At 32.3% G+C, this 25,667-nt stretch overlaps 2 protein-coding genes across 2 annotated transcripts; both read left to right on the top strand.

Annotated features, from left to right (window-relative positions):
* The first annotated feature begins 7,057 nt into the window (after positions 1–7,057).
* LOC139497925 (toll-like receptor 4) lies at positions 7,058–10,396 on the top strand. The gene has a single exon (XM_071286166.1). It carries the CDS (start codon positions 7,416–7,418, stop codon positions 9,909–9,911), a length of 2,496 nt encoding a protein of 831 aa, XP_071142267.1. The 5' UTR covers positions 7,058–7,415; the 3' UTR covers positions 9,912–10,396.
* Positions 10,397–20,879: 10,483 nt separating this feature from the next.
* LOC139497926 (toll-like receptor 4) lies at positions 20,880–24,163 on the top strand. Its single transcript, XM_071286167.1, has one exon. The coding sequence runs from the start codon at positions 21,289–21,291 to the stop codon at positions 23,779–23,781; it is 2,493 nt and encodes an 830-aa protein (XP_071142268.1). The 5' UTR covers positions 20,880–21,288; the 3' UTR covers positions 23,782–24,163.
* The last annotated feature ends 1,504 nt before the right edge of the window (positions 24,164–25,667 follow it).

Genomic DNA, 25,667 nt, shown 5'->3' on the forward strand with positions numbered 1-25,667 from the left:
TGTAGTTACGATCATCCCAATATGGTGGACACAAATAGGGAAATTTTATAAGGCTAATTTCTCCACTTTAACAGGTTATTTTCAGATATGTATTATTTCAAGAAACATCTTTATAAGCATTGCCAATGAAATATGTTTTCGGACTGGATGGAAAAGCAACAAGAAGAATGAAAATCAAGATACAAAAAATCACGATGATGATCGTAAATTTTATTTATTTTTATAAACGATGATCGTAACTTGTACTTAAGATGATCATAACTGTCTGTTCCAACGAAGCATTTTCTGATAAATAAGGACAAATAAAGCTGTCTAGTATGCGACAAAATGTACGTTTTCAGCTGATATTCTGATAATAATGAGGAACGATCACTGAGGGGAGGATAACGTCCTATTGGTAAGTGCACAAATGGTTATGACTTCGCGAGATTTGGTATTTCTTATTTATCTAGTTCAATATTAAAATGCATTGGGGGTTAACAGCTTTATATTGATTTCATATATTTTATATAAATAAGGTATTGGAAAGCTCATATTAATGACCAGTTTTTTAAAATTGAAGATTTTTTTTCCCTACACTCTATAGGGACAATAGTAACTTTCGGGGATCTGGTATTTTTGGGGAATTCAGACTTTATAGTTTCTTTTATTAACAGATTTACGATTTTTAAGGGAGAGGTTGGAAAAAGAAAGCATTAAGAAGTGAAATCATATCTGTTGAATAAAAAAAAAACCAGTGAAACCGTCAATAAAGGGAGCTACTATTTGATTTTTATTTTGGGGGAGGGACTAGGATGAATAATTTTGTCCTGCATTTTTTTTGTTGAACTCTCTATCCTGTGTTTTTATTTTTACTCTATTCGGTCCTTTTTTTCATCCCGATTTTTTTTACACAAATTGTCATGCGGCCTTTTTTTACTCAAATCTCCTGTCCTGCCTTTTTCCAAACATCCCCCCTTATGGTAGATCCCTTATTGATATGTTTGGTTCAACACAACGTCTTCGACCTACTTCATTGATACATGTCATATACCGTATAAATGTAATAATTTGTAGCTTGAAAAATCTAACATGAACGTGTATACCATCTATTTTAACTTTTCCTTCTTTACATAAATAGTCAACCCATGGTAAATATAGGCAACAGTAGTTCAGTGGCGTATCCAGAAATTTTCAAAAAGGGATTTGGGACTGCCTGTCTAAGAGTAGGCCCGCTACAGTCATCCTTCATTGATTCCCTATACAATCAACCAAATTTCCCACAAAAAGGTGATGCGAGCACCTTGACCCTCCCTCGAAGTCCACCTCTGTAGTTTTCCAATTTTTAATAGTCATAGTTTGATTAAGAAAACCAAGACCAGGCAACAATTTAAAACCGATAGAAAGTCATCAAAAAATGTAACTTCATGCCCTCCTTTACTTTATTCAGTGAAAGTTTTGGTCTGTATTCTTAAACTGTATTATGAGAATGATATTTATATCAACTTCATGTCCACGTAAATTCATTTTTAATGTTAACTTAATTACTCATAAAAAAATGATGTTGGGGACATTTGCGTATAAGTCTGCTAATCCCCCTTATGTCATTTCTTTTTAGAATAGCGGTTATCATTTATTCTTTATTTGATTTTAAAATAATTTTTTTTTTATCGTGACTGCTAAATAGGGTGTTCATTTAGTGGAAAAAAACATTCGTAAATTTTGAGTTACGATCATCTTTTTATAAAAACAAGTCGAAGTTACGATCATCTGTAGACGAAGTTACGATCATCATCGTGATTTTTTGAATCTCGATTTTCGTTCTTCTGGTTGTTTTTCTGTAAATTATGAAAAACACATTCAACGGCAATGCTTATAACGATTTTTCTTGATATAAAACAAATCTGAAAATAAGCTGTTAAAGTGGAGAAATCAGCCTTCTAAAATATCCCTATATTTGTGTCCGCCATATTGGGATGATCGTAACTGCAGTTACGATCATCACGTTGACGCCAGTGATGTATAGAGTTGAAAATACAGAATAGATTTTTAACAGTAAATGCCATACATGTTGTTGTTTTTGCATTGTAAATTTATATTGTAACAGTTCTATAGTCACAAGCTGACAATGTTGATAATCTATTCAGTTTTAGGAAAATTACATGTACTTACTTGTGAATTATAAGATATTATAATATATACACATTGATGCATAACAACTAGTCAGTAGGTTATGGACAGGGGAAATAAAGTTTAAGGCAATTTTCAGTTACAGTAGGTTAATGTTTCTTGAAATGTCAGTAGCAAGTTTACATTTATTATTTATCCCCCCCCCCCTGGATTTCAAATGTGTAGAAAGTAAAGATGAATGTATTAAATAAATAGGACATAGTACGCATATATAAATGTATAAAGTGCCGTAGCAAGAAAGATTTACAGCATGTTTTAGACTGAGAGCAGTTTCAATAGAACTAAGTGATAGCAACCTAATACCATATATAATCAAAAAGCATATAATTTTTGTAATATGTTTGCTTAATCAAATAGCTAACAACAAATTTATCATTTTAATTTTCCATTAAATAAAAGATCAGTTTGAGGGTATTTCAGATAAAAGGTATACTATAAATTCAAAAATTATTGCACTGTTTTTATTATTGCGAAAAATGCGACTGGGTTGTAATCGCAATAGTTTAAACTCAGTTTGATTTCTTTTTATAAGAATAAAACTGAATTTGTTTCACTATCGCAAAAATTGAAATAGCATTTTAGTCTAAAATGACAAAATTGCAATAATAAATGTACGCAATAATTTCTGAATTTACAGTAATCACTATTTTACGAAAATTTCCTTTGATTTTACTGACAGATAATTTCCTTTCACAGCACAGTCTAGTGATATGGAAAATTATTGCTAGAACTAAGGGCCCACATGTCTGTTGTCAATAAAATTAACAACGGTTTCATAGGTAAAATAGCGATAAACAGATTATCATTGGTCATCTCAACTTGATTGCTTTTCTCACGATAATCTATAATTACATGTTTATCATTTCAGTCCCATCTTGCCAACAAAGTCTTTTTTAAGAAAACAAATTTTACCCCTTGCTTCTGCTGCATATCTTATAGAAAGAAGATTTAGCTTTCATTTTTTTAAACCATTCTACTTGAATGTCACATTTATAGTTGTAGCTTACTTGGACAACTACAGGTGATTGAAACATTTAAGTTTTAGGGTATTTTGTTTTATTAAATAGAAAAAAATATGCTGTAACTGGACTTCAAGTTAGTTATATCTATAATGCTTGAAGTTAATAAGATCTAAATGTATTATAAAACAAAATGCTCTAAAATTTAACTAGAAGTTAGCTATGTCTTATTCTTGAAGTTAATCAGATTTATAAGTAATATTAAACAAAATGCTCCAAAATTTTACTAGAACCTAGCTATGTATAATTCTTGAAGTTAATAAGATCGATATGTTAATACAAGCATTAAACAAACATACCAGTACATCTCTTCAGCCCAGTGTTAGAATTTTTTGTTCTATGATAGATCAAGATTTTATTTAATTTCAAGCATTATACATAGCTGACTTTTAGCCCAGATAAAATAAATCTTTCCATGGTCACTATAGAGAATGATGGATTCTATGTTATTTATGCAAATATTAAATAAATTACTAGCTGATCATAGTTATATCATATGCAAGTTTTTACAAACTTGTAAGGTCCACATTATTTTTTTGTTGCATGTTATAAATGATAATTATAATGTCACACTATTTTGCAATCAACAATGTTCTATATAATCTATTTTGTTATAACTTATTGTTGTGATATGTTATATATATATTATAAGTATTGTATATTTTGATTTATTAAATGTTATATTTGTTTTTGTTGTGTTAGTTATGATTTACAAATTGTTAAAACTGTACAGCCAAAACCTTATATTTGAAGCATCTGGATGGGGTTTCAGAATACAGAGTGATCAATTAATGTGCTGAATAAGAGTAAACCGTTAAAAGAATAGAGAAAAATATGCCCTAAAGAAAGAATAACTGGATGCTTAAATATAAAGAATAGATAATAAAAAAGCAAAATTTACACAGCATAGAATAAAATTACTTGTAAAACTCAAGTATACAGATTTGAAGGACCAACCCCCTGACATTCAGACCCTCATAGTAGTGAAAAGCTAGAAATCCCCACATGGTCTCAAAATACTAGGTACAACTATGTACTAATCTTTTTATGTCATGAAATGAATGATCTCATTTGATTAACACCTAAATAAAATTCAGGTTTGTTTAAAGTCAATATTCAATAAACAACATAATCTCCATCTTTAATAACAAAATATATACATCCATTACAAAAGTCATAAAACAACATAAACATACAGTGCATGGTAAGATAATAAATATATATAAAAAAAAAGAAAATATAAAAAAGAAGGTGTGGTATGAATGCCAATGAGGCAACTCTTCACAAGAGACCAAAATGACACCGAAATTTACAACTATAGGTCACAGTACGGCCTTCAACAATGAGCAAAGCCCATACCTCACAGTCAGCTATAAAAGGCCCTGAAATGAGAAGGTGTTGTATGAGTGCTAATGAGACAACTCACCATCCAAGTAACAATATGTAAATAGTTTAAACAATTCATCCCAGACACAGAGCCTTAACTCACATCGAACAGCAAGTTATAAAAGACCCCACAATAAATTGTGTTATACAATTCATAAAGAGAAACTAATGGACAGTCTATATATAAATTTTTCTATCCAACAAATATAGTTGACCTATTGCTTATAGTTTAAGAAAAACAGACCAAAACACAAAATCTTAACACTGAGCAATGAACCGTGAAACTGAGGTCAAGGTCAAATAACACCTGCACGACTGACATATAGATCATAAAATATTTCCATACACCGAATTAAGTTGACCTATTGCATATAGTATTAGAAAAAAGACCTAAACTAAAAAAGTTTAACTTTGACCACTGAACCATGAAAACGAGGTCAAGGTCAGATGGCAACTGCCAACAAGACATGTACACTTTACAATCATTCCATACACATATTATTCATATTGTTAAATGTCATATGATTAAAGATACTTATGTTGATATTGATAAGAAGTTGTATGTTACAGTTACATTGTAATATGTTTACAAGGGTTATTACGGCTCATTAAGGTCACCAGAGATAGAAATATTTCCAGGCTCTCGTTGATTTTAATCACTTATTCACTTAAAACTTCTATATTCAAAAGTCCAAATCATTTGATAATTAGTTTTTATTCTAAAATATTTTTTTTTGAAACAGCCACACTCATTTTAAAGCAGTGCTAAATAGCAAATTTGCTATTTTGCCGGTGCCGGTCAAATAGCCACTGCCTAAATAAAAACGCAGTATTTGCAGTACATGACGTATACAAAGCACACACTTTCTCAGTGAAGTTAAAAATAAGTAGAATATAGCAAAATGGAAATAAACGTACTGTAAAATAAATCTCATCTCGTCAAAATTGATGACGAAAGACACACGATAGCACGAAGGTAAACTAAGCAAAACTGCAACGCTTACAAAAAGGTACACAAATCCATATTTGTTTGTCTTTATAGTGATTGGGATTATAGAGGGGGGACAGGGGGTACCCTTCTCCCACCCCTCTTCTCCTTTTTCCTACCCCCGTTCTCCTTTCTCCCATTAGAATAAAACATCTCCTTTTGAGATATTTTTTCTTGAAATATTAGAAAAAATTTTAAAAGGAGAGATATTTTATTTTTTCTCCTTTCTCTAACTTTTTCACCTTTCTCCCAGCCTTCCTCTCCTTTCTCTTACCCCTTTCTCCTTTCTCCTACCCCTTTCTCCTTTCTCCAACCCTCTTTCTCCCTGTCTCCCTTACCCCTGTCCTCCCCCTCATTATAATACAATGTTGACTGTTGTACTCCTATTTTTGACATTTGTACTTATTATGTCTGTTTGTCCTGTTCACACATCGTTGAATTGAATGATACACTATGCGCGAATGAAGTTGGTATATTGGTGCATAGGTCAGGAAAATCTATTATTCCAAAGTTAAATAGTCTCGTTTTTCATTGATTGTAGAACAATACTAAGGTGACCACTTTTGTCAAACTATACGTTGTAATTATCTAGAAATGCGACAGAGAAAGCTATATCAGTCTGTGGCCTCTTAATCTCTAGTTCAGGTGGATATTAATAGGTTCCTATCAGAAAAGTTTGGATTGTTAATAGAAAGAACAATATACTAGTACCAGTATGTACAATTGAATGATCAAGCGAAACGCGCGTCTGGCGGACTAAATTATAATCCTGGTACCTTTGATAACTAGCAAGCTCCTCGAAGGAACTTCTATGCAGAAGAAAGTGAGAAGCGAGTAAACAAATGTCAAACATACCTATCCCTCTCGTCCAAAAGTCGGTTTTTTCACTTCTAATTTTCGTAGAACATGTCTTTCCATTCACTATAAAATGCTTTACATGCATTACTTTTCATTGTAGATAAATTATGAAATGGAACTCTTAACAACAACAATAACGAAGAGTACAATCCCCTAAGGCATTTTCCATGGGCTTTAAATCTTCATAAAACGGGACCAAGTATTGTCTAACTTTTACAAACTTAAATTTGAACTTGTTCTGCATGTTTAGACAGTACAGTATTACAATAAACAACTCGAAAATTTCAATACCTGAATTGCAAAATATTTTCTGTTATTTTTGTTTTTTTAATTATGTAACAAAAGTTCTATTTTCTTCTAAAGATGTCTATATTTCTAACTGTTATGTGGAAACATAACTCAAAATAGCAAATGCACATAGTAACCATGTCAATTACTTCTTTTCAAGTTTTTATTCACGTAAATTACAATTATAACGTATATCCTACTTTCAGAAAATGCATCATTTATTGTTTTTTAAGTAGGTTTAAGAACACACTGAATCAGACAAAGTACGTCTGTATCTAAAATTAACAAAACTTTTTCTTTGTCTGTAAAAGCGGAAATAATTAAAATGTCCTGTTAGATGTTTGAATTTCAGTGTACAATTTATCAGCTTTACAGGGCAAACTTTTAGAATCCTGTAAAAAAAAAATGAAACTTTAAAGCCGTCAACATTCACAGGAAAATATTACTCTGTTACCGAATGTATAGTTTATTATTTTACTCAAATAATTCAGCGCCCTCTTATGGTCAGTGTCCTCCAGAGTTAATGTAGTGATGTCAGTGAGTTGAGTATAACGACTGGATTATTCGGGTTATATATAAGTGAAAGGTTTACTAACGCAGGATATTAAATTAGTTTAACTGTATTAACTGACTACTTGTGGTAACATAGATGGTGAGAACTAGAGGCTACAAAATAATTTCAATTTCTCTGCGTTATTACAGCTGCAATGAACGTTCTAAGGATATTCTACTTAGTGTTGTTTTTCCTCATAAATAAAAGTCTATCTTCAAAGTGTAGAACAACTAGAACCGGAAATGATGTTTTTACTGATTGTCATGGAAGGGGTTTCCGGTATGTGCCTAGAAATGTTCCTCACGATACGACATGTTTAGACTTGTCTGACAATGAGTTGTCCGTTATATCTAACTTTGCGTTTTTCAGACTTAAATATGTTTCTAGTTTGAAGTTATCATCGGCTCAGATATCAGTTATCGAGTCAAAAGCGTTTTCTGGATTAGTTAAACTGACTTCTTTGGACCTGCGCAATAACACTCTTGATATCCATTCTTTACTGGAAAATGTTTTTAATTCATTACCTTTTTTAAAAATTTTAGATTTATCACAGAATAACTTCCACCAATACCCTGAGAAAGTTTTAGAAAACTTATCAGACTTAGAGAGATTATCAATCAATGGTATAAACGAACAAACTTTTGGAAACGGATTTCGTTCTCTAAGTAAATTAACATATCTGAATTTTCATCCTTGTTCGATAACTAGAATAGACAATACAACATTTGATGTTTTTAAGAAAATACAATTGACGGAACTGATTTTGAATTGTAAGATAAGGTACGTGGAACCAGGCGCTCTCAATTCATTTCAGTCAATAGAAAGACTCGATATTTCAAGGAACTTTAATAATGTGCGGATATCGTACCTGCTGCAAATACTTAACGGTCTTATGGACAGGAATGTAACATCAATAGACTTTAGCAACAATTTCAGAACTATCCCAGCAGCTGACGTACTATTGGCGTCACAGTTTGCAATGATTGGTGCAGTCTGTGTGAAAGAAGTCGATTTGAGTCATAACCGTATTATATCGATACAGTCAGGCGGAATAAATCTAATGAAACATAAAAATTGCTTAGAAAAACTTATTCTCAAAGAGAATAGTATATGGGGTGACCGTAGCCTTGCCATAGAAATGGTTAAACTGGTTAACCTTCGTTGGTTAGATATATCAAATCAGGCAACGTTACACGTCAAAAACAAAACTAACAAAAACAAAACCGATGTGCGTCGTCTAGATAAGACAGATACAAACTATTTCTCTGACAGATTAACGTTTGTATTCCAACTCCCACATAATCTGCAATATATCGACGCATCATATTTTGGCGAAAGAAATACTCGTCTAAATAATATAAATTTCACAAATGCTGGTAAATTAGATTTCTTAAATCTAGCTGGTAATAAATTCAAAGATTGTCTTGGACATTTCCATGGACTGTCACATTTACAAACACTGGACATATCGGATTTTAATTGTAGTGATCTTGATCTAAAGATGATCAGTTTTATGCCATACCTCAAAACACTAATTAGCAGAAGAACACATTTAAATGTAGGATTACAAAATGATGTAAATGGTGATTTTTTAAAACAGTTATTTGGGCTAAAACAGATTGATTTCTCAGAAAATGAGTTTGTTACGTTTAATAAACACATGTTTGTATCGCAATACCGTTCCCTCATTTCACTGGATTTGTCAAAAAACAAATTTTCAAAATTTCCAATTCAAATCAGCAAATTTTCAACTTTAAAGAAATTAAGTCTCGTTCAAAATCGAATTGTTTTTCTGCTGAAATCTGATATGAATCAACTGGAGAACTACCAACGTGATAAACATATCAACTTTGAGCTCCTTTTGAATGACAATAGTTTCGTTTGCAATTGTGATTCGATCGATTTTGTGAAATGGCTCCAGGAAACAAAAGTGACACTAGATAACAACCGGAATTACTCGTGTATGTATATTGATAACAGCAAGAAAACAACAGTTTATGCATACACGCATCTTGACTTCATTGAGAGTAAATGCCTCAGTAAGATATGGCTTATTATTACAATAATTCTTGTGGTGGTTTTTCTTCTACTTTTCACAGCAAGTTCCTTAGTCTACAAATATAGAATAACTGTACATTTTTGGTACCTACATATCCGCCGGAAGTATCGCCATTACACAGCACTGGAAGGAGATTCTAAAGAGTACAAGTATAATGCATTCGTTGCTTATTGTAATGAAGATGAAGAATGGGTTTGTGGGTCTCTCGTTAATTATTTGGAAAAGACAAATGGTTTGGCATTATGTTTACACGATAGAGATTTTGCAGCTGGGAAGCTCATTATGGATAATATCATAGACGCCATTTTCGAAAGCAAAAAAGTTGTCCTTGTTATCAGTGAAGAATTTCTAAAAAGTTCATGGTGCGAGTTCGAACTTGATATGGCGAGAATGAAAATGTTTCAAGACAACAGAGATATGTTGGTCGTTGTCTTGTTGAACAAACTTTCTCCTTCACAAATGCCAATTTCCTTACAGAGAATTTGGAACAAAGTGACATGCCTAGAATTTGATGAAATAATCTGTACAAATCAAAATGGCAATTTTGAACATTTATTCTGGAAAAGATTATATGAGGCAGTCGTGATGTAAATTGAAATTTAGAAGTTGATCAATAATGCTTATCACACACAAAAACAAAAATAGTACAAGGGTGCCCTTCTCGCACAATTATTTTCTTTTTTCAGTGGACCTTGAAATTGGGGTCAAATTTCTTATTTTGGTATTAAAATCTTATCATGGGGATCATACGTACTAAGTTTCAAGTTGATTGGAGTTCAACTACATCAAACAATACCTTGACCAAAATCTTTAACCTGAAGCGGGACAGACAGATGACGGATGAACGGACTAACGGACGAACGGACCAGAAAACAGAATGACCTTCTACTATCGTAGGTGGGGCATAAAAAACAACACTTGAGATGTATTGCATTCCAAAAGCAATCAATAGAAAATTATCAATAAAGCATATAAAGTTATAAATCACACTGAAAAATGTCGATATTGATGTATCGTGATCTCGATGTAATTTATTCTTTGTTAAATTTATTTGTAAATATATATACAATATATAATATGCTTTATTTGAAAACACTGCGTCACACTCCAATCTGAAACAAGAGGTGAATGCCTACAAAAACAATCACATTCAACTATATAAAGAAATAAAACAATGGAATATTCTATCAATTATAAATTAAACAGTTTCGTAGAGAAAATGTAGGAGTGACACACGGCGTTCCGATCCTTAACATCATGTGAACGTTTCATTTCCGGAATAAACTTAAAATAGCAATCGGCAATCCTCGGATGACTCCGTTGAGGTACGGAATCGGCCGAGTTGTGACGAATTCTTTAAACAACTTTATAAAACAAGTGAGGACACAGATACATAACTTGATACAACATAAGAAATAAAAAGTAAATTTCATTTGTTTTCAAGAATATGGTGCATTTTGTTTATAAAATCAATGACATATATGTTGAAGTATATCCAGGAACATATATTGTGACGTAATATATAATGTTCCCATGTATAACTAACCAAAATGTTCAGCCATATTACCTTAATGTGTATCATTATGGAGATATGTGTTGTCTGTTTTAAATAGGTCGATTCAGAATCAAAAGGACTATGGGTAATTCAATTATTATCATCCCAAAATGAAAATAACATCACGTTATTGGTTGTGTTTCAATTGTTAAGGACGTTTATAACAAAAAGTGACGCTTTGAAAATATTCAGCAAAAAGCTATTAAAAGAAGTCAGTAGAAATAAGTAGATATTGTATGTGTTCCAATGTGACAACTCTCCATCCAATTCGAGATGTGTAAAAAGTAAACAATTCGTTATCAGCCGTAGTACGGTCTTCAACACGGAGCCTTGGTTTACCTCAAACAGCAAGCTTTAAGGGCCCCCAAAATGACAGGTCTAAAAAAATTCAAACAGAAAAATCAATGTTCTAATTTATATATAGATAACCAGTGCGTGAACCGGTGACAAAATATTATCGCCCCTGTAAACAGTGGGCTCTTCTGACTAGAGGTAATCGGTAAAGAACAGCGGAAAATGGTGTACATTGTTTACGAGCTTGAAATGAGCTAACACAGACGAACTGAGACGTGTCAACGTAATGTGAATATGATAATGCACCAGGTAAATTATTAATTGTTAAGTTTATCACATCATCGTATCTTCATATGATAGGTAAATAAGTGAATTTTCGATTTTAAGTGTCGTCAGGGTTCAAACCTGGAATCATGCCAACCTTTCATTAATTTTTTTTAATACTAACCTATAGTCGGAACATCTTGATTTTCTCCCAATTTGTAAAGTTAATTATGCTGCTTGACATATATTTTTTTTGGGAAAAAAAAATTGATATGCAGTCAAATGTGGCAGTTTTTAATATTTGTTGCTATGTGAAATAAAGGGAAGTAAATTAAAGTAAAAGAAGGCGCGCTTTTTCAAATAGTAAACAATTTAATTCAGATGCATAGTATTTTGTCAAATGATAAAGAATATCGTAGAAACTTGCTAGAAATTCATCTAATTTATAAAAGATATACAACATGACATACTGAAATCTGAAAAGGGGTAAAACCACCATACCTTGAACAAATTCAGTTAAAAAAAGGGGGGGGGGGTGGTAAAATGCTACGAAATTTAGATTTTATTTATTTTTTGTCGACAGCCAAAAGATGATTTGACATGTAACTAACTACTTTTTCAATTTCATTGTAAAGTAAAATTGGCTTTTTTTTTGGGTCTTTGTTTATTGTGGTCTGATGTTTTCAGGTTCTCTTTGGATTGCCAAATAATATTATAATCATCTAATTGAATGTTCAAATTATTTTGCAGCGATGGTGTGTATGGAAGGAAGACTGTTATAAAACCCAACAGTTCCGGATGGCCCTTTAAATAATTGCTTAACATCAATAGCGATGTAAGATTCAAGTGTTTGATATAGCACAAGTTTAGCCAGGTTTTCCTTGTAATTGTGGCAGAAAAACCACTAGACAGTGTCATGCATTGAAAGGATATCAAACTGATATTTTATGGAATGATTCTCGTACATATAAAATCATATGCATAGGAATGTGGAGCTAGTGTCTTTCATGCAGCAATTTTTAATTTCCAATATAAACTCTGAAAAGACAATAGAAATGTGTACCAATGAGAAACATTCTTTGTGAATAAAATCATTCCAAAACTTAAATGTGTCATTAGTGTTGCATTATTTATCAGTAGAGAGAATCAGATTCAAGTAAGATTGTCCAACTGATGGTTTTTGTTTGTAATCGTTTTTGTAAATCTTAGTTGTTTTGACAATCCGGGATGTGCATGTTGCCCGGCTGACCCTTTCAGTGTGAGACAATATTTTGTTTATGATAAACAAAATCACTGATTCAAGACTGGAGCGGACCCCTTTTAGGCAGTTAGTGCGAATCCTTTAGGTTTAAACCATTACATGCAATACGGGGGGAGGGGGAAGATTTTTTTTTACCGCGTCAAACATTTTTCCTAATTATAATACATTGAGATCTAATATATACTTTGCTATATGTTGTGTGTATATTAAAGTATTGCCAACAAAATTCATCAAATTTGGGATCATAATATTGTTTAAGAAAACCCTTACCCCCTGTACATCATAAAAGTTCATAATCTTCTGTAGCACACGTGCATGGTTAATTCGGATCACATATTTTCTATTCCGATGTTATAAGAATTCGAAGGTTCATATCATTTACAATATCATTCAAAAAATTTCTGTGATTTTTTTTTACTATCAACGTTGAACCTCGAGGTTACATTGTAGTAAAAAAAAAATCCAATAAAAACGTTGAATGTAAATGATATGCACCTTTAAATCTTATATTGTAGGACTCATGTTGTTCAAACATAATGTGTTGATCAATTATGTTATGATGATTTTGATAAACTTCACATTAGGTAATCTTTCACGTATATTGATTACATTATATCGAGTTGTCCCAACGATATACTTGTCGGTGTGCTCGATCATACATCATTCATATAGACAAAATGACACAACTTTGAAAAATTCTTGTGACGAAACTACATTTCGGAACACGTTAAAAATTGGATACCCAGAAAGCTACATTATTAAGGTTTGATATATATTTTTTTCAAAAAAAAAACAAAAATATGCAGTCAAATCTGGCAGTTTTTTACACACCCCTATGTTGAACAATAGGTTGTTCAATTAACAGCATGTTTGGCAATTAAAAAATCATATATTAACACATTCAGCTTTAACATATACTTTATTTATAGTGGTTGTATAAAAGTTATATAATGGTTTTGTGTTTTAAGAGATATTCATCCCTATGCATATCGGGTTTTATGCGTAAATTGTCTCTCCTGTTCTTAGACCTTTTCTATCTCTTTCATAAGAAGAGTGACTTTTCTATTGTTCTAGTGTCACTGGAAATCCCACTGTAACAACGAGAAACACATATTAACCACATCAACAAACTACAGGTTTCTGACTGAAAACAGGTGCAAACAAATGCAGCAGGTTTAAACATTTTAATAGGCTCATACCTTCACTCTAACCTAAAGTAGTAGTGTATCATTACAACATAGAAAGACAAACTTTAAAATATCAATTAAAATGCATATCAACTCAATCAAATGAACATTAACAAAAAAAGAAAGCATTGACGGAACGAATAAATTGGACATATGACACAATATACATACAATATTATTATGACAAAGGCATACATAACTACTTGAAATAAGTTTATATATATTTAGAACTCTGATTCGTGAAGGTCACGCTGAAGCCATTTTTTTACGCTAAAGAGTGTTGGTTAACACGATGAAGGGTGAATATATGACGCTTTCTTGTTAATAACTACGCTGAAGTGCGTTGGTATTTACACTGTAGAGTGGTATTGACCTTGATTGTTATGGGTCCAATTAATGATTTTTAAATAGTTTACAATTTCGATAGTTTGGTGAGTGCAGAAGTACTGTGTCTCTAATCTGAAATGTTGATAATGCCGTCTTCTTGTCATAATATTGCTGCTGACTTTGTGCTTTCTTGTTGTTTTCTGTAGCTATTTCCTTTGCAATTTTCAAATTGTCAAGGTTCCCTTGAACGTGACTTGATTAGTCCTTGTTTGAATTTTCGGCTGGAATTAAGCTTACATTTATTGATATGTCCATCTCTTTTCCAAATAGCAAGTAGAAGGGAGAAAAATGTGATGTTGCTGACAGACTCTTTTGGAATGCCATTAGACTCCTGACAATAGCTGTGAAATAATACTTATGTTGCATGGCAAGTAAGTTTTATCATCGACCAAGTGTCATATTTCATGGTATGCTGTCATTAGATAAGATAACAGACTACGAGGTAGGCGAGTTATGTATTAAAACGATCTTTTTTTTGTTTAACTTTTTTTGTTTTGTAAATGTTCTTCAAAGTTTTAACTGAATACTATAATATCATCAACATACACTAATACAATTTGATAATTTAACCCGTTAAGTACTTGTGGAAGAAGGTGTTGGAAACTTGCTGGTGCTGAAGCTATTCCGAATGTCATTCTTGTCCACTGGTTGACTCCTTCTGGTTTTTACAAATACGCTTTATGAGCTGTATCGGGAACCATGCCAATACCCATTCATTCTATCGAAAGTACTTTAGATACCTAATGAGTCGACGTCCTAGAGGCGTGGTACATGCGGTAAAAGAAAAAAACTATGGTGAAGATACATTATCTGGCAGGCGATAATAACAACAAAAGCATTAATGTCCTCCTTTCTTCTTGCAAATTATCACTGGTGATGCACAATCTCTGTTAGATTCTTTGATGATACCATGATGTAGCATCTCATCTATCTGTTTGTTCATGTCTTCTTATTAGAGTGTTGATAAATAAACAGGGATTTTGAATGGTTACGTCATGGACAGATAAAGAAGACATGACTTGTGCAATGCCAAAAATAAATGTATCGACAGGGAGTAGGACAGTTAGGAGTTTACTTCTTTAAAGATAAAAATGAACGTTTGTGTGTCTCGATACATCCCATTTGAAAAGAATACAAATCTAAATGTTACGTAGACCAACCGTTTGACGTTCTATCTAGTATACTGTATTTTCAGGTAAAAATATTTAAAAAAAAATCATTAAAGGGTAAAAACTATTAAAAAAAAATGACTGAAGATTTCGGCCATTTTGCCTTTTTTGTAGAATTGGTCTTGCTGCTCATTTGTACTGTTTAAAGTTTCTCAACCTTTAAATTTTCAGGATAAAAGCCAAACATAACCTATAAACTTTTATTTTATCTCGTCTGCTTTCCTTTATTTTCTGCTCCATAATTCTATATTCTAAAGATCCAACAAACTAGAGACTGAAATAGAACCTGTGTCAAAACCTGTATCTTCATCATCATTACAGAGGTTTAACTCACATTCGTCATAACTCGGCCGATTCCGTAAGGAGAGTAGCGGAGTCACCCGAGAATTGCCGATTGGGTGTACTCTATTTTTGAGTTAACTAACACTTTCAGTTTCAGTCATTTGAAATATTTTTAGATTTTATCCTGCTGATATTATTCCCATTTTTACAGTCTCTTTAAAAGGTTTCAGGACATTATCCAAAAAATCCATAAGCATGTCATTAAAATGCAAACACACTAATCGACTGAAGGTTTTGGTCATTTGACTGATTTGTAGATCTTGTTTTGCTTATTTGTGCTATTTATAGTTTTTATTTATCTCTTACATTTTCTAAGATAATACTAGTAACCAAATATATGGGGTAGGAAAATCGTCATCAAGGGGCAATAAATCAATTAACAAATCGACTAAAGATTTCGGCCATTTGGATTCTTTTAGAACATGTCTTGCTAATCGTTTTTGCTATTTCAAAAAGTTTCTATTAGTCATTTTCAGGTTTTTCAAGATAACAGGCAAATCTAGGGGGAATAGGAAAATAATAATTAAAGGGCAAATACCTCAATAAGGAGTTGAATAACATTTAGAATACTGATTCATTTGTAAACATTTTCATGCGGATCTTTTTGATTTAAAAGTTTAGATCTATCTTTTATAGATGTTATGATATAAAGTAACTAGACGCTCACTTCGGTTCATGTGCATATTTAAAAAGGGAACACATTATAGACAAAAAAGAAATTCATGACAAAATTCTCTGTTTTATGGGGATGATGACATTTTTGTAAATCTGAACATTATTGCTATTTACAATCATTTCTATGTATAATGTCTTTAGCCCAGTAGTTTTGGAGAAAAAGATTTGATGAGAAATTGTGAAAAATTGACTTTAAAGGGCAGTAACATTTTAAGGGGTCAATTGAAAGTTTTGATCATGTAGATTTATTTGTAGATCTTACTTTGCTTAATAATTTTGCTCATTAGAGTATATCTCTACCTATTATAATATTCAAGATAATAACGAAAAACTTCAAAATGTCCCTAAACTTACAAATATTCATGAGCAGCAACCCAACAAGCGGTTTTCTGAAAATGTAAATTCATATAGATCTTCATCAAATAAACGTTTGACACCATGCCAGATTTGCGCTAAATGCTTTTGTTTCAGAGATATAATCCAAAAACTGCATTTTATCCCATGTTCTATTGTTAGCCATGTTGGCCATCTTGGTTAATGACCGGTTCGTTGGATACGTTTTTACGCAAGATATCATAAGGATGATTCAGGCCATTTTGGTTTTATTTGGCCCAGTAGTTTCAGAGGTGAAGACTTTTATAAAGATTAAGAAAATTTAAGAAAAATTGTGAAAAATGTACATTAAAGAGCAATAACTCTTTATGAGGTCAATACACAATTTTGGTTATGTTGATTTATTTGTAGATCTCACTGTGCTACCAATTCAGCTGTTTACAGTTTATCTCTATCTATTGTAATATTTAAGATAATAACCAAAAACTTCAAAATTTCGTTAAAATTACAAAGTCATGGGCAGCAACCCAACAAAGGGTTGTCTGATGCGTCTGAAAATTTCAGGGCAACTATAGATGTTGACCTAATGAACAAATTCACTCCATGTCAGATTTGCTCTAAATGCTTTAGTTTCGGAGATATAGGTCAAAAACTGCAAGTTATTTTTCCGCCATGACGGCTATCTTAGTTGATGAGCGGGGTCATCGGATACATTTTTCAAACTAGATACCAGAAGCATGATTTAAGCTTAGTTTTATTTGGCCCAGTAGTTTCAGATAAGTGTTAAAGTTAATGGACGAAATTCTCACTTGGCGCTTTATACCAGGTGACTTAAAACGGAAAATTAGGTAAAAATCGTCATTAATTGCAATAGTTAAAATAAGGAACTAACAGAACTGAAATAAGATATATTCGTAAGAAATGTCATTATTTGGCGGCAAGGACTTATTCCGTACAATAATTTAAGAAAATCAAAAATAGAAGAAGAACTTCATTTACAGCCGATTGCATTGAGCTTGTAAGTAACGGTAATATATTTGGTTAGCTTTGATTGCTAGCTGAACCGCAAAGTTATTGTAAGGTAAACTTTCCTTCTTTAAGAGTAGACTAATCTATCTGTCTGTAGGACTCAGCTACTTCGAAAGGAGGGTAGCATTATAGTATACTTTACCTAGTAATGACTTCACCGTTCAGCTAGCAATCAAGCTAACCAAAGATATTACCTTTACTTACACATCCAATGCATCCGATGATACCATATTTCTGCGAAAAACGCGTGTTATATTTCAATTTATCAGGTTAAATAATAACGTGATCTTGCATTGAGGTACTTGTTGATACCCAAGATTTATGTGATCTCAACTCGTTAGTTAAAGCAACATTCAACTACAATTGCAGTCTTTATAAAGGTATATTTTTTTTAATTCACTTTAGAATTGTAAGAAAAATATGTTTAACGATAAGTAAATGTTATTTTGAAAATGCATTCAATGCGATCCGAATAGAAAATATTTAAGAAATAATTCATGGCAGCCGTAGATTTGTTTTCATTTAACCATTGGTTGGGCATTTATATTCGATTATTTCACCCTGAGTGTTAGCGAGGGGTAAAATACAAATATAAATGCCCAACCCATGGTTAAATGAAAACATATCTTCGGCTGCCATGAACTATTTCGATTCTAATAGGACAAATTCGGTAATTTTGTTAACCGTGAAAGCCCTATACATACTATACTGTTTTGGTTGTTCCGTTTTACCCAATTTTTATAATATTAGTAGAGATTTTACCATGAAAAATAAATTAAAATGGACTGATTTTGTTATGTGAACTGGGGGTTTTGATGTAAAAAATTGAAATATCTGGTAGCATAAATAAGTTGGTCAGAACCTTGCCACTAATGGCATGCCACAAAACCAGGTTCAACCCACCATTTTTTTCTTAAAATGCCCATAGCCAAGTCAGGAAAATGGCCATTGTTATATTATAGTTACTTTCTGTGTGTGTTACATTTTAATGTTGTGTTTCTGTTCGTAGTTCTCTTATATTTGACACGTTTCTTTCAGTTTTAGTTTGTAACCAGGATTTGTTTTTTCTCTATCGATTTATGAATTTCGAAGTGAGGTTTAGTAATGTTGCCATTATTTTTACAAAGCACACACTTTCTCAGTAAAGTAAAACATAAGTAGAATATAATTACAAGGGTATATAAAAATAGTATCAACACTGTAAAATACCCTCGTCACGTCGAAATAAACTATCAAAAGAAACACAATTGCACGAAGCGAAACAAGGGAAAAAACTGTAATACAAACAAAAGGACACACAAAACCTCAGTACGCATTATCTATAAGTAATCTTCATTTTTTTCTAGTAGAACCTGAACGTTGAATTCTTTGATACAAGTCTCTGACTAAACCCTGCCTCATTAGTTTTGTTTTACCTTAACCATGTTAACAATCTTGAAGTTATCTAAATTTTGCGTGGCAGCTGCAAGCTCTCGAATTTCGTATGAGTAAATAAAATGTACTTCATGCGCAGATGAAGTTGGTTAATTAGTGCATAGGTCAGGAAATGTATTTTTCAAAAGTAAAATCGTCTCGTTTTTCATAGATTCAAGGTGACTAATGTTTTTAAATTCGTGGTGAATATATAAAAATGCGAATAAGTATGTCTATGGGTATATTAATAAGTTCCTGTCAGAAAGTTTGGATTGTTAACATGATTATTGGAAAGAAGAATTTTAGGTAAACATTATGTTCGCTCCGCTTGTTTTTGAATTTTTGTCAGATATTCAGAATCCTCTGGTTTTGTCCATCGAGTTCCCAATAAAACAAAAACTTTTCTTTCCATAATTTTATTACATGTAGTTTTAAAAGCCATATTTGAAATGATTATAAAATCCTTGATATTTTTCCATTATTTTGCAAGAAAAAAGGTGCCAATGTTAAATGAAAGAAAAATCTAGAGAGAAATAGTTCCCGCCAAATTTCATTGATAAATATCTCAAAAACAAGCACTCTGACCCTCAATTTTTTTCTGCTTTTTAGTTCCTTTTTTGACATACTATCAATATATATACATATAGTTTTTAAAAATTTGTTATTTTGAAACAGAGTAACGAACATCCTTAAGAAGATGTGGTATGAGTGCCAATGAGAGAACTCTCAATCCAAGTCAAAAGCTGTAAACGTAAACCATTATCAGTCAAAGTACGGTCTTCAGCATTGAGCCTTCGCTCCTACCGAACAGCAAGCTATTAAAAGAGCCCTAAAATTACAAGTGTAAATCCTTTCAAACGGGAAATCCAACATTCTAATCTGTATAAAAAACGATCAACGGGAAACACTTATAAACTGCATCATCAAACGACAATTACTGTAAATCAAATTCCGGTTTTAGAACAGGTGCAAACAAATGCCGCGGATATACCTGTATGTAAAGTTAACTGATCAAGCTTCGAGAAGTAACTTAGACTTAGACGAAAGCAAGGAGAGGATGAAGAAAAGAGGATTTATGTTGTTTAATTTTTCATCTTTTTATTTATCAGAAGAGGGTTAACAAATGAAATTGTAATTTTAGATTTTCTGCATGTTTGCACATACATTATTATAGATAAACTCATCATAGATACCAGGACTAAATTTTGTATATACGCCAGACGCGCGTTTCGTCTACAAAAGACTCATCAGTGACGCTCGAATCGAAAAAGTTAAAAAGGCCAAATAAAATACGAAGTTTAAGAGCATTGAGTACCAAAATTCCTAAAAGTTTTGCCAAATCCAGCTTAGGTAATATATGCTTGAGGTAGAAAAGCCTTAGTATAATGTTTTTCAAAAATTCATGTCAGCACAAAAAAGAGATATCTATACTTTTAGCTGTCACAGGAAAGAATATTTAAAAAAAGCAATATTTAACTAAAGTAATCATGCCAATTACTTCTTTTCAACTTTTGATTCTCGTTAACTATATTTAATATGTATATCATACTTTCAGAAAATGCATAATATATTTGCATTCAAGTAGATTTAAGAGCATACTTGACCAGCTATTGACATCTGTATCTATATTTAACAAACTTATATTTTTTTCTGTAAATGCGGAAGTTTTCTAAAATGTTCTGCCTCAATATTTCAGAATCAGTATACAATAAACCATCTTTTCAGTGCAGACATATTTCAAAATTATTATAAAATGGAACTTAAAAACCGTAAACATTATAGGAAAATACAACCCTGACCACTGAAGTAAAAGGAAAGTTGTTAATTGTTAAGTTGTCGGATAATTCCGCGCTCTCTTACAGTCGGTGTCCTCCTGACGTAAAAGGGTGATTTGAGTGAGCGGAATATAAGGACTGGATTATTCGGGTTAGAAATTTCGAGGATTATTGACTCAGCATATGTACCTAAATATCACTGTATTTAATGATAAGTTCCGTAAAAAGTGAGAACAAGGTGCTTAAAATTTAAATTTCCATTTCTCTGCGTTATTACAGCTACAATGAATATTCTAAGGATAGGTTACTTAGCGTCGTTATTCCTCATAAATAAAAGTCTGTCTGCAAAGTGTACAACAACCAGAACCGGAAATGACGTGAGTACAGATTGCCATGGAAAAGGTTTCCGGTATGTGCCTAGAAATATTCCTAACGATACTACATATTTGGACCTGTCTGCCAATGAGTTGTCCGTTATATCTAACTTCGCGTTTTCAAGACTAAAACATGTTTCTAGTTTGAAGTTATCATCGGCTCAGATATCAGTTATCGAGTCAAACGCGTTTTCTGGATTAGTTAAACTGACTTCTTTGGACCTGTGCCATAACACTCTTGATATCCATTCTTTACCGGAGACTGTTTTTGATTCATTACCTTTTTTGAGGATTTTAGATTTATCACAGAATAACTTCCGGTATTATCCTGAGAAAGTTTTAGAAAAATTATCTAACTTAGAGAGATTATCAATCAATGGTTTAAACGACCAAACTTTTGGAAACGGTTTTCGTTCTCTACGTAAATTAACATATCTGAATTTTGAACCTTGTACGATTACCAGAATGGACAACAACACATTTGATGTTTTTGAGAACATACAATTGAAGGAATTGATTTTTCAATGTAAGATAAGGTACGTGGAACCAGGCGCTCTCAACCCATTTAAGTTAATAGAAAGACTCGATATTTCAAAGAACTTAAATGTGCGGATATCGTACCTGCTGCAATTACTTAACGGTCTTATGGACAGAAATGTAACATCAATAGACTTTAGACACAATTTCAGAACTATCCCAGCCTCTGACGTATTATTGGCGTCACAGTTTGCAATGATTGGTGCAGTCTGCGTAAAAGAAGTCGATTTGACTCGTAACCAAATAATATCGATACAGTCAGGAGGAATAAATCTAATGAAACATAAAAATTGCTTAGAAAAACTTATTCTCAAAGAGAATAGTATATGGGGTGACAGGAGTATTGCCATAGAAATGGTTAAACTGGTTAACCTTCGTTGGTTAGATATTTCGAATCAGGCAACGATACACGTCAAAACGAATGCTTACAAAAACAAAACTTGTTTACGTCGTCTAGATATGACAGATACAAACTATTCCTCTGACAGATTAACGTTTGCATTCCAACTACCACGTAATCTGCAATATATCGACGCATCATATTTGGGCGTAAAAGGTACTGGTCTAAATAATATAAAATTCACAAATGCTGGTAAATTAGATTTCTTAAATCTAGCTGGTAATAAATTCAAAGATTGTCTTGGACATTTCCATGGACTGTCACATTTACAAACACTGGACATATCGGATTTTAATTGTAGTGAGCTTGATCTAAAGATGATCAGTTTTATGCCTTACCTCAAAACACTAATTAGCAGAAGAACACATTTAAATGTCGGATTACAAAATGATGTTAATGGTGAATTTCTAAAACAATTATTTGGGCTAAAACTGATTGATTTCTCAGAAAATGACTTTGTTACGTTTAATAAACACATGTTTGTATCGCAATATCGTTCCCTCATTTCATTGGATTTATCAAAAAACAAATTTTCAAAATTTCCAATTCAAATCAGCAAATTTTCAACTTTAAAGAAATTAAGTCTCGTTCAAAATCGAATTGCTTTTCTGCAGAAATCTGATATGAATCAATTGGAGAACTACCAACGTGATAAACATATCAACTTTGAGCTTCTTTTGAATGACAATAATTTCGTTTGCAATTGTGATTCGATCGATTTTGTGAGATGGCTCCAGGAAACAAAAGTTACACTAGATAAAAACCGCAATTACTCGTGTGTGTATATTGATAACAGCAAGAAAACAACAGTTTATGCATACACGCATCTTGAATTCATTGAGAGTAAATGCCTCAGTAAGATATGGCTTACCATTACAATAATTCTTGTGGTGGTTTTTCTTCTACTTTTCACAGCTAGTTCCTTAGCCTACAAATATAGAATAACTCTACATTTTTGGTACCTTCATATCCGCCGAAAGTACCGCCATTACACAGCACTGGAAGGAGATTCTAATGAGTACAAGTATAATGCATTCGTTGCTTATTGTACTGCAGATGGAGAATGGGTTTGTGGGTCTCTCGTTAATTATTTGGAAAAGATAAATGGTTTGTCATTATGTTTACACGACAGAGATTTTGCAGCTGGCAGGCTCATAATGGATAATATCATAGACGCCATTTTTGAAAGCAAAAAAGTGGTCCTTGTTATCAGTGAAGAATTCCTAAAAAGTTCATGGTGTGAATTCGAACTTGATATGGCGAGAATGAAAATGTTTCAAGACAACAGAGATATGTTGGTCGTTGTCCTGTTGGACAAACTTTCTCCTTCACAAATGCCAATTTCCTTACAGAGAATCTGGAACAAAGTGACATGCCTAGAAGTTGATGAAATATTCTATACAAATCAAAATGGCAATTTTGAACATTTATTCTGGAAAAGATTATATGAAGCAGTCGTGATGTGATGTAAATGGAAATTTAAATGTTGATTTTAATATGACGTGCTTCTTTCGCTTTGTGAATAAACCCATTCTCTAAATCCAATAAAATTTGTTTGCACATGCGTATATTGACTACAGCAGAATAATGAATTTTATCAAATTGGCATGCATTTAATATATTTCATTAACTTAAAACATTTCCAAACTCTTAAAGGATGCACATGTTGTTCTTATTCATTTATTATGACTGTAATGTGTTGCAAATGAAAATTGACATATTTGACATAAATACGACAGCCGTTCATGCTGGCTGTTCAAACTCCTCCCTCTGAAAAATCATATTGTCAGTCGTTTGTTTTTTACAATAAAAAAAAGTAGGTTCATGGAAGAGCTTACATAAACACTGTATATTTATATGTATTCATCGGAAATAGATATTACCTTAATTGTGCTATTCAGAATCGAAATAATTGATGCAAGCAATACGTTATTGTTGTTTTAACATGGGTAGGCATTATATTCGTGTTATTTTGCTATCGCTATCGCTCGGGCAAAAATAATCACAATTATAATGCCTACCCATGTTAAAACTACAATAAAGTATAGCTTGCATCCATTATTTCTTAATCAATAATAATGTTTTCGATAGCTATTTCCTTTGCAATTTTCAAATTGTCAAGGTTCCCTTGAACGTGACTTGATTAGTCCTTATTTAAATTTTCGGCTGGAATTAAGCTTACATTTATTGATCTGTCCATCTCTTTTCCAAATAGCGTGATCTTGCATTGAGGTACTTGTTGATACCCAAGATTTATGTGATCTCAACTCGTTAGTTAAAGCAACATTCAACTACAATTGCAGTCTTTATAAAGGTATATTTTTTTTAATTCACTTTAGAATTGTAAGAAAAATATGTTTAACGATAAGTAAATGTTATTTTGAAAATGCATTCAATGCGATCCGAAAAGAAAATATTTAAGAAATAATTCATGGCAGCCGTAGATTTGTTTTCATTTAACCATTGGTTGGGCATTTATATTCGATTATTTCACCCTGAGTGTTAGCGAGGGGTAAAATACAAATATAAATGCCCAACCCATGGTTAAATGAAAACATATCTTCGGCTGCCATGAACTATTTCGATTCTAATAGGACAAATTCGGTAATTTTGTTAACCGTGAAAGCCCTATACATACTATACTGTTTTGGCTGTTCCGTTTTACCCAATTTTTATAATATTAGTAGAGATTTTACCATGAAAAATAAATTAAAATGGACAGATTTTGTTATGTGAACTGGGGGTTTTGATGTAAAAAATTGAAATATCTGGTAGCATAAATAAGTTGGTCAGAACCTTGCCACTAATGGCATGCCACAAAACCAGGTTCAACCCACCATTTTTTTCTTAAAATGCCCTGTACCAAGTCAGGAAAATGGCCATTGTTATATTATAGTTACTTTCTGTGTGTGTTACATTTTAATGTTGTGTTTCTGTTCGTAGTTCTCTTATATTTGACACGTTTCTTTCAGTTTTAGTTTGTAACCAGGATTTGTTTTTTCTCTATCGATTTATGAATTTCGAAGTGCGGTTTAGTTATGTTGCCTTTATTTTTACAAAGCACACACTTTCTCAGTAAAGTAAAACATAAGTAGAATATAATTACAAGGGTATATAAAAATAGTACCAACACTGTAAAATACCCTCGTCACGTCGAAATAAACTATCAAAAGAAACACAATTGCACGAAGCGAAACAAGGGAAAAAACTGTAATACAAACAAAAGGACACACAAAACCTCATTACGCATTATCTATAAGTAATCTTCATTTTTTTCTAGTAGAACCTGAACGTTGAATTCTTTTATACAAGTCTCTGACTAAACCCTGCCTCATTAGTTTTGTTTTACCTT

The sequence above is a fragment of the Mytilus edulis genome, chromosome 12 (genome assembly GCF_963676685.1).
Source record: "Mytilus edulis chromosome 12, xbMytEdul2.2, whole genome shotgun sequence".
NCBI classification, from domain to species: Eukaryota; Metazoa; Mollusca; class Bivalvia; order Mytilida; family Mytilidae; genus Mytilus; species Mytilus edulis.

What these genes read in the sequence shown, in the direction of transcription:
- LOC139497926 (XM_071286167.1), top strand. Translation starts at nt 21,289, where the DNA reads ATGAATATTCTAAGGATAGGTTACTTAGCGTCGTTATTCCTCATAAAT.
- LOC139497925 (XM_071286166.1), top strand. Translation starts at nt 7,416, where the DNA reads ATGAACGTTCTAAGGATATTCTACTTAGTGTTGTTTTTCCTCATAAAT.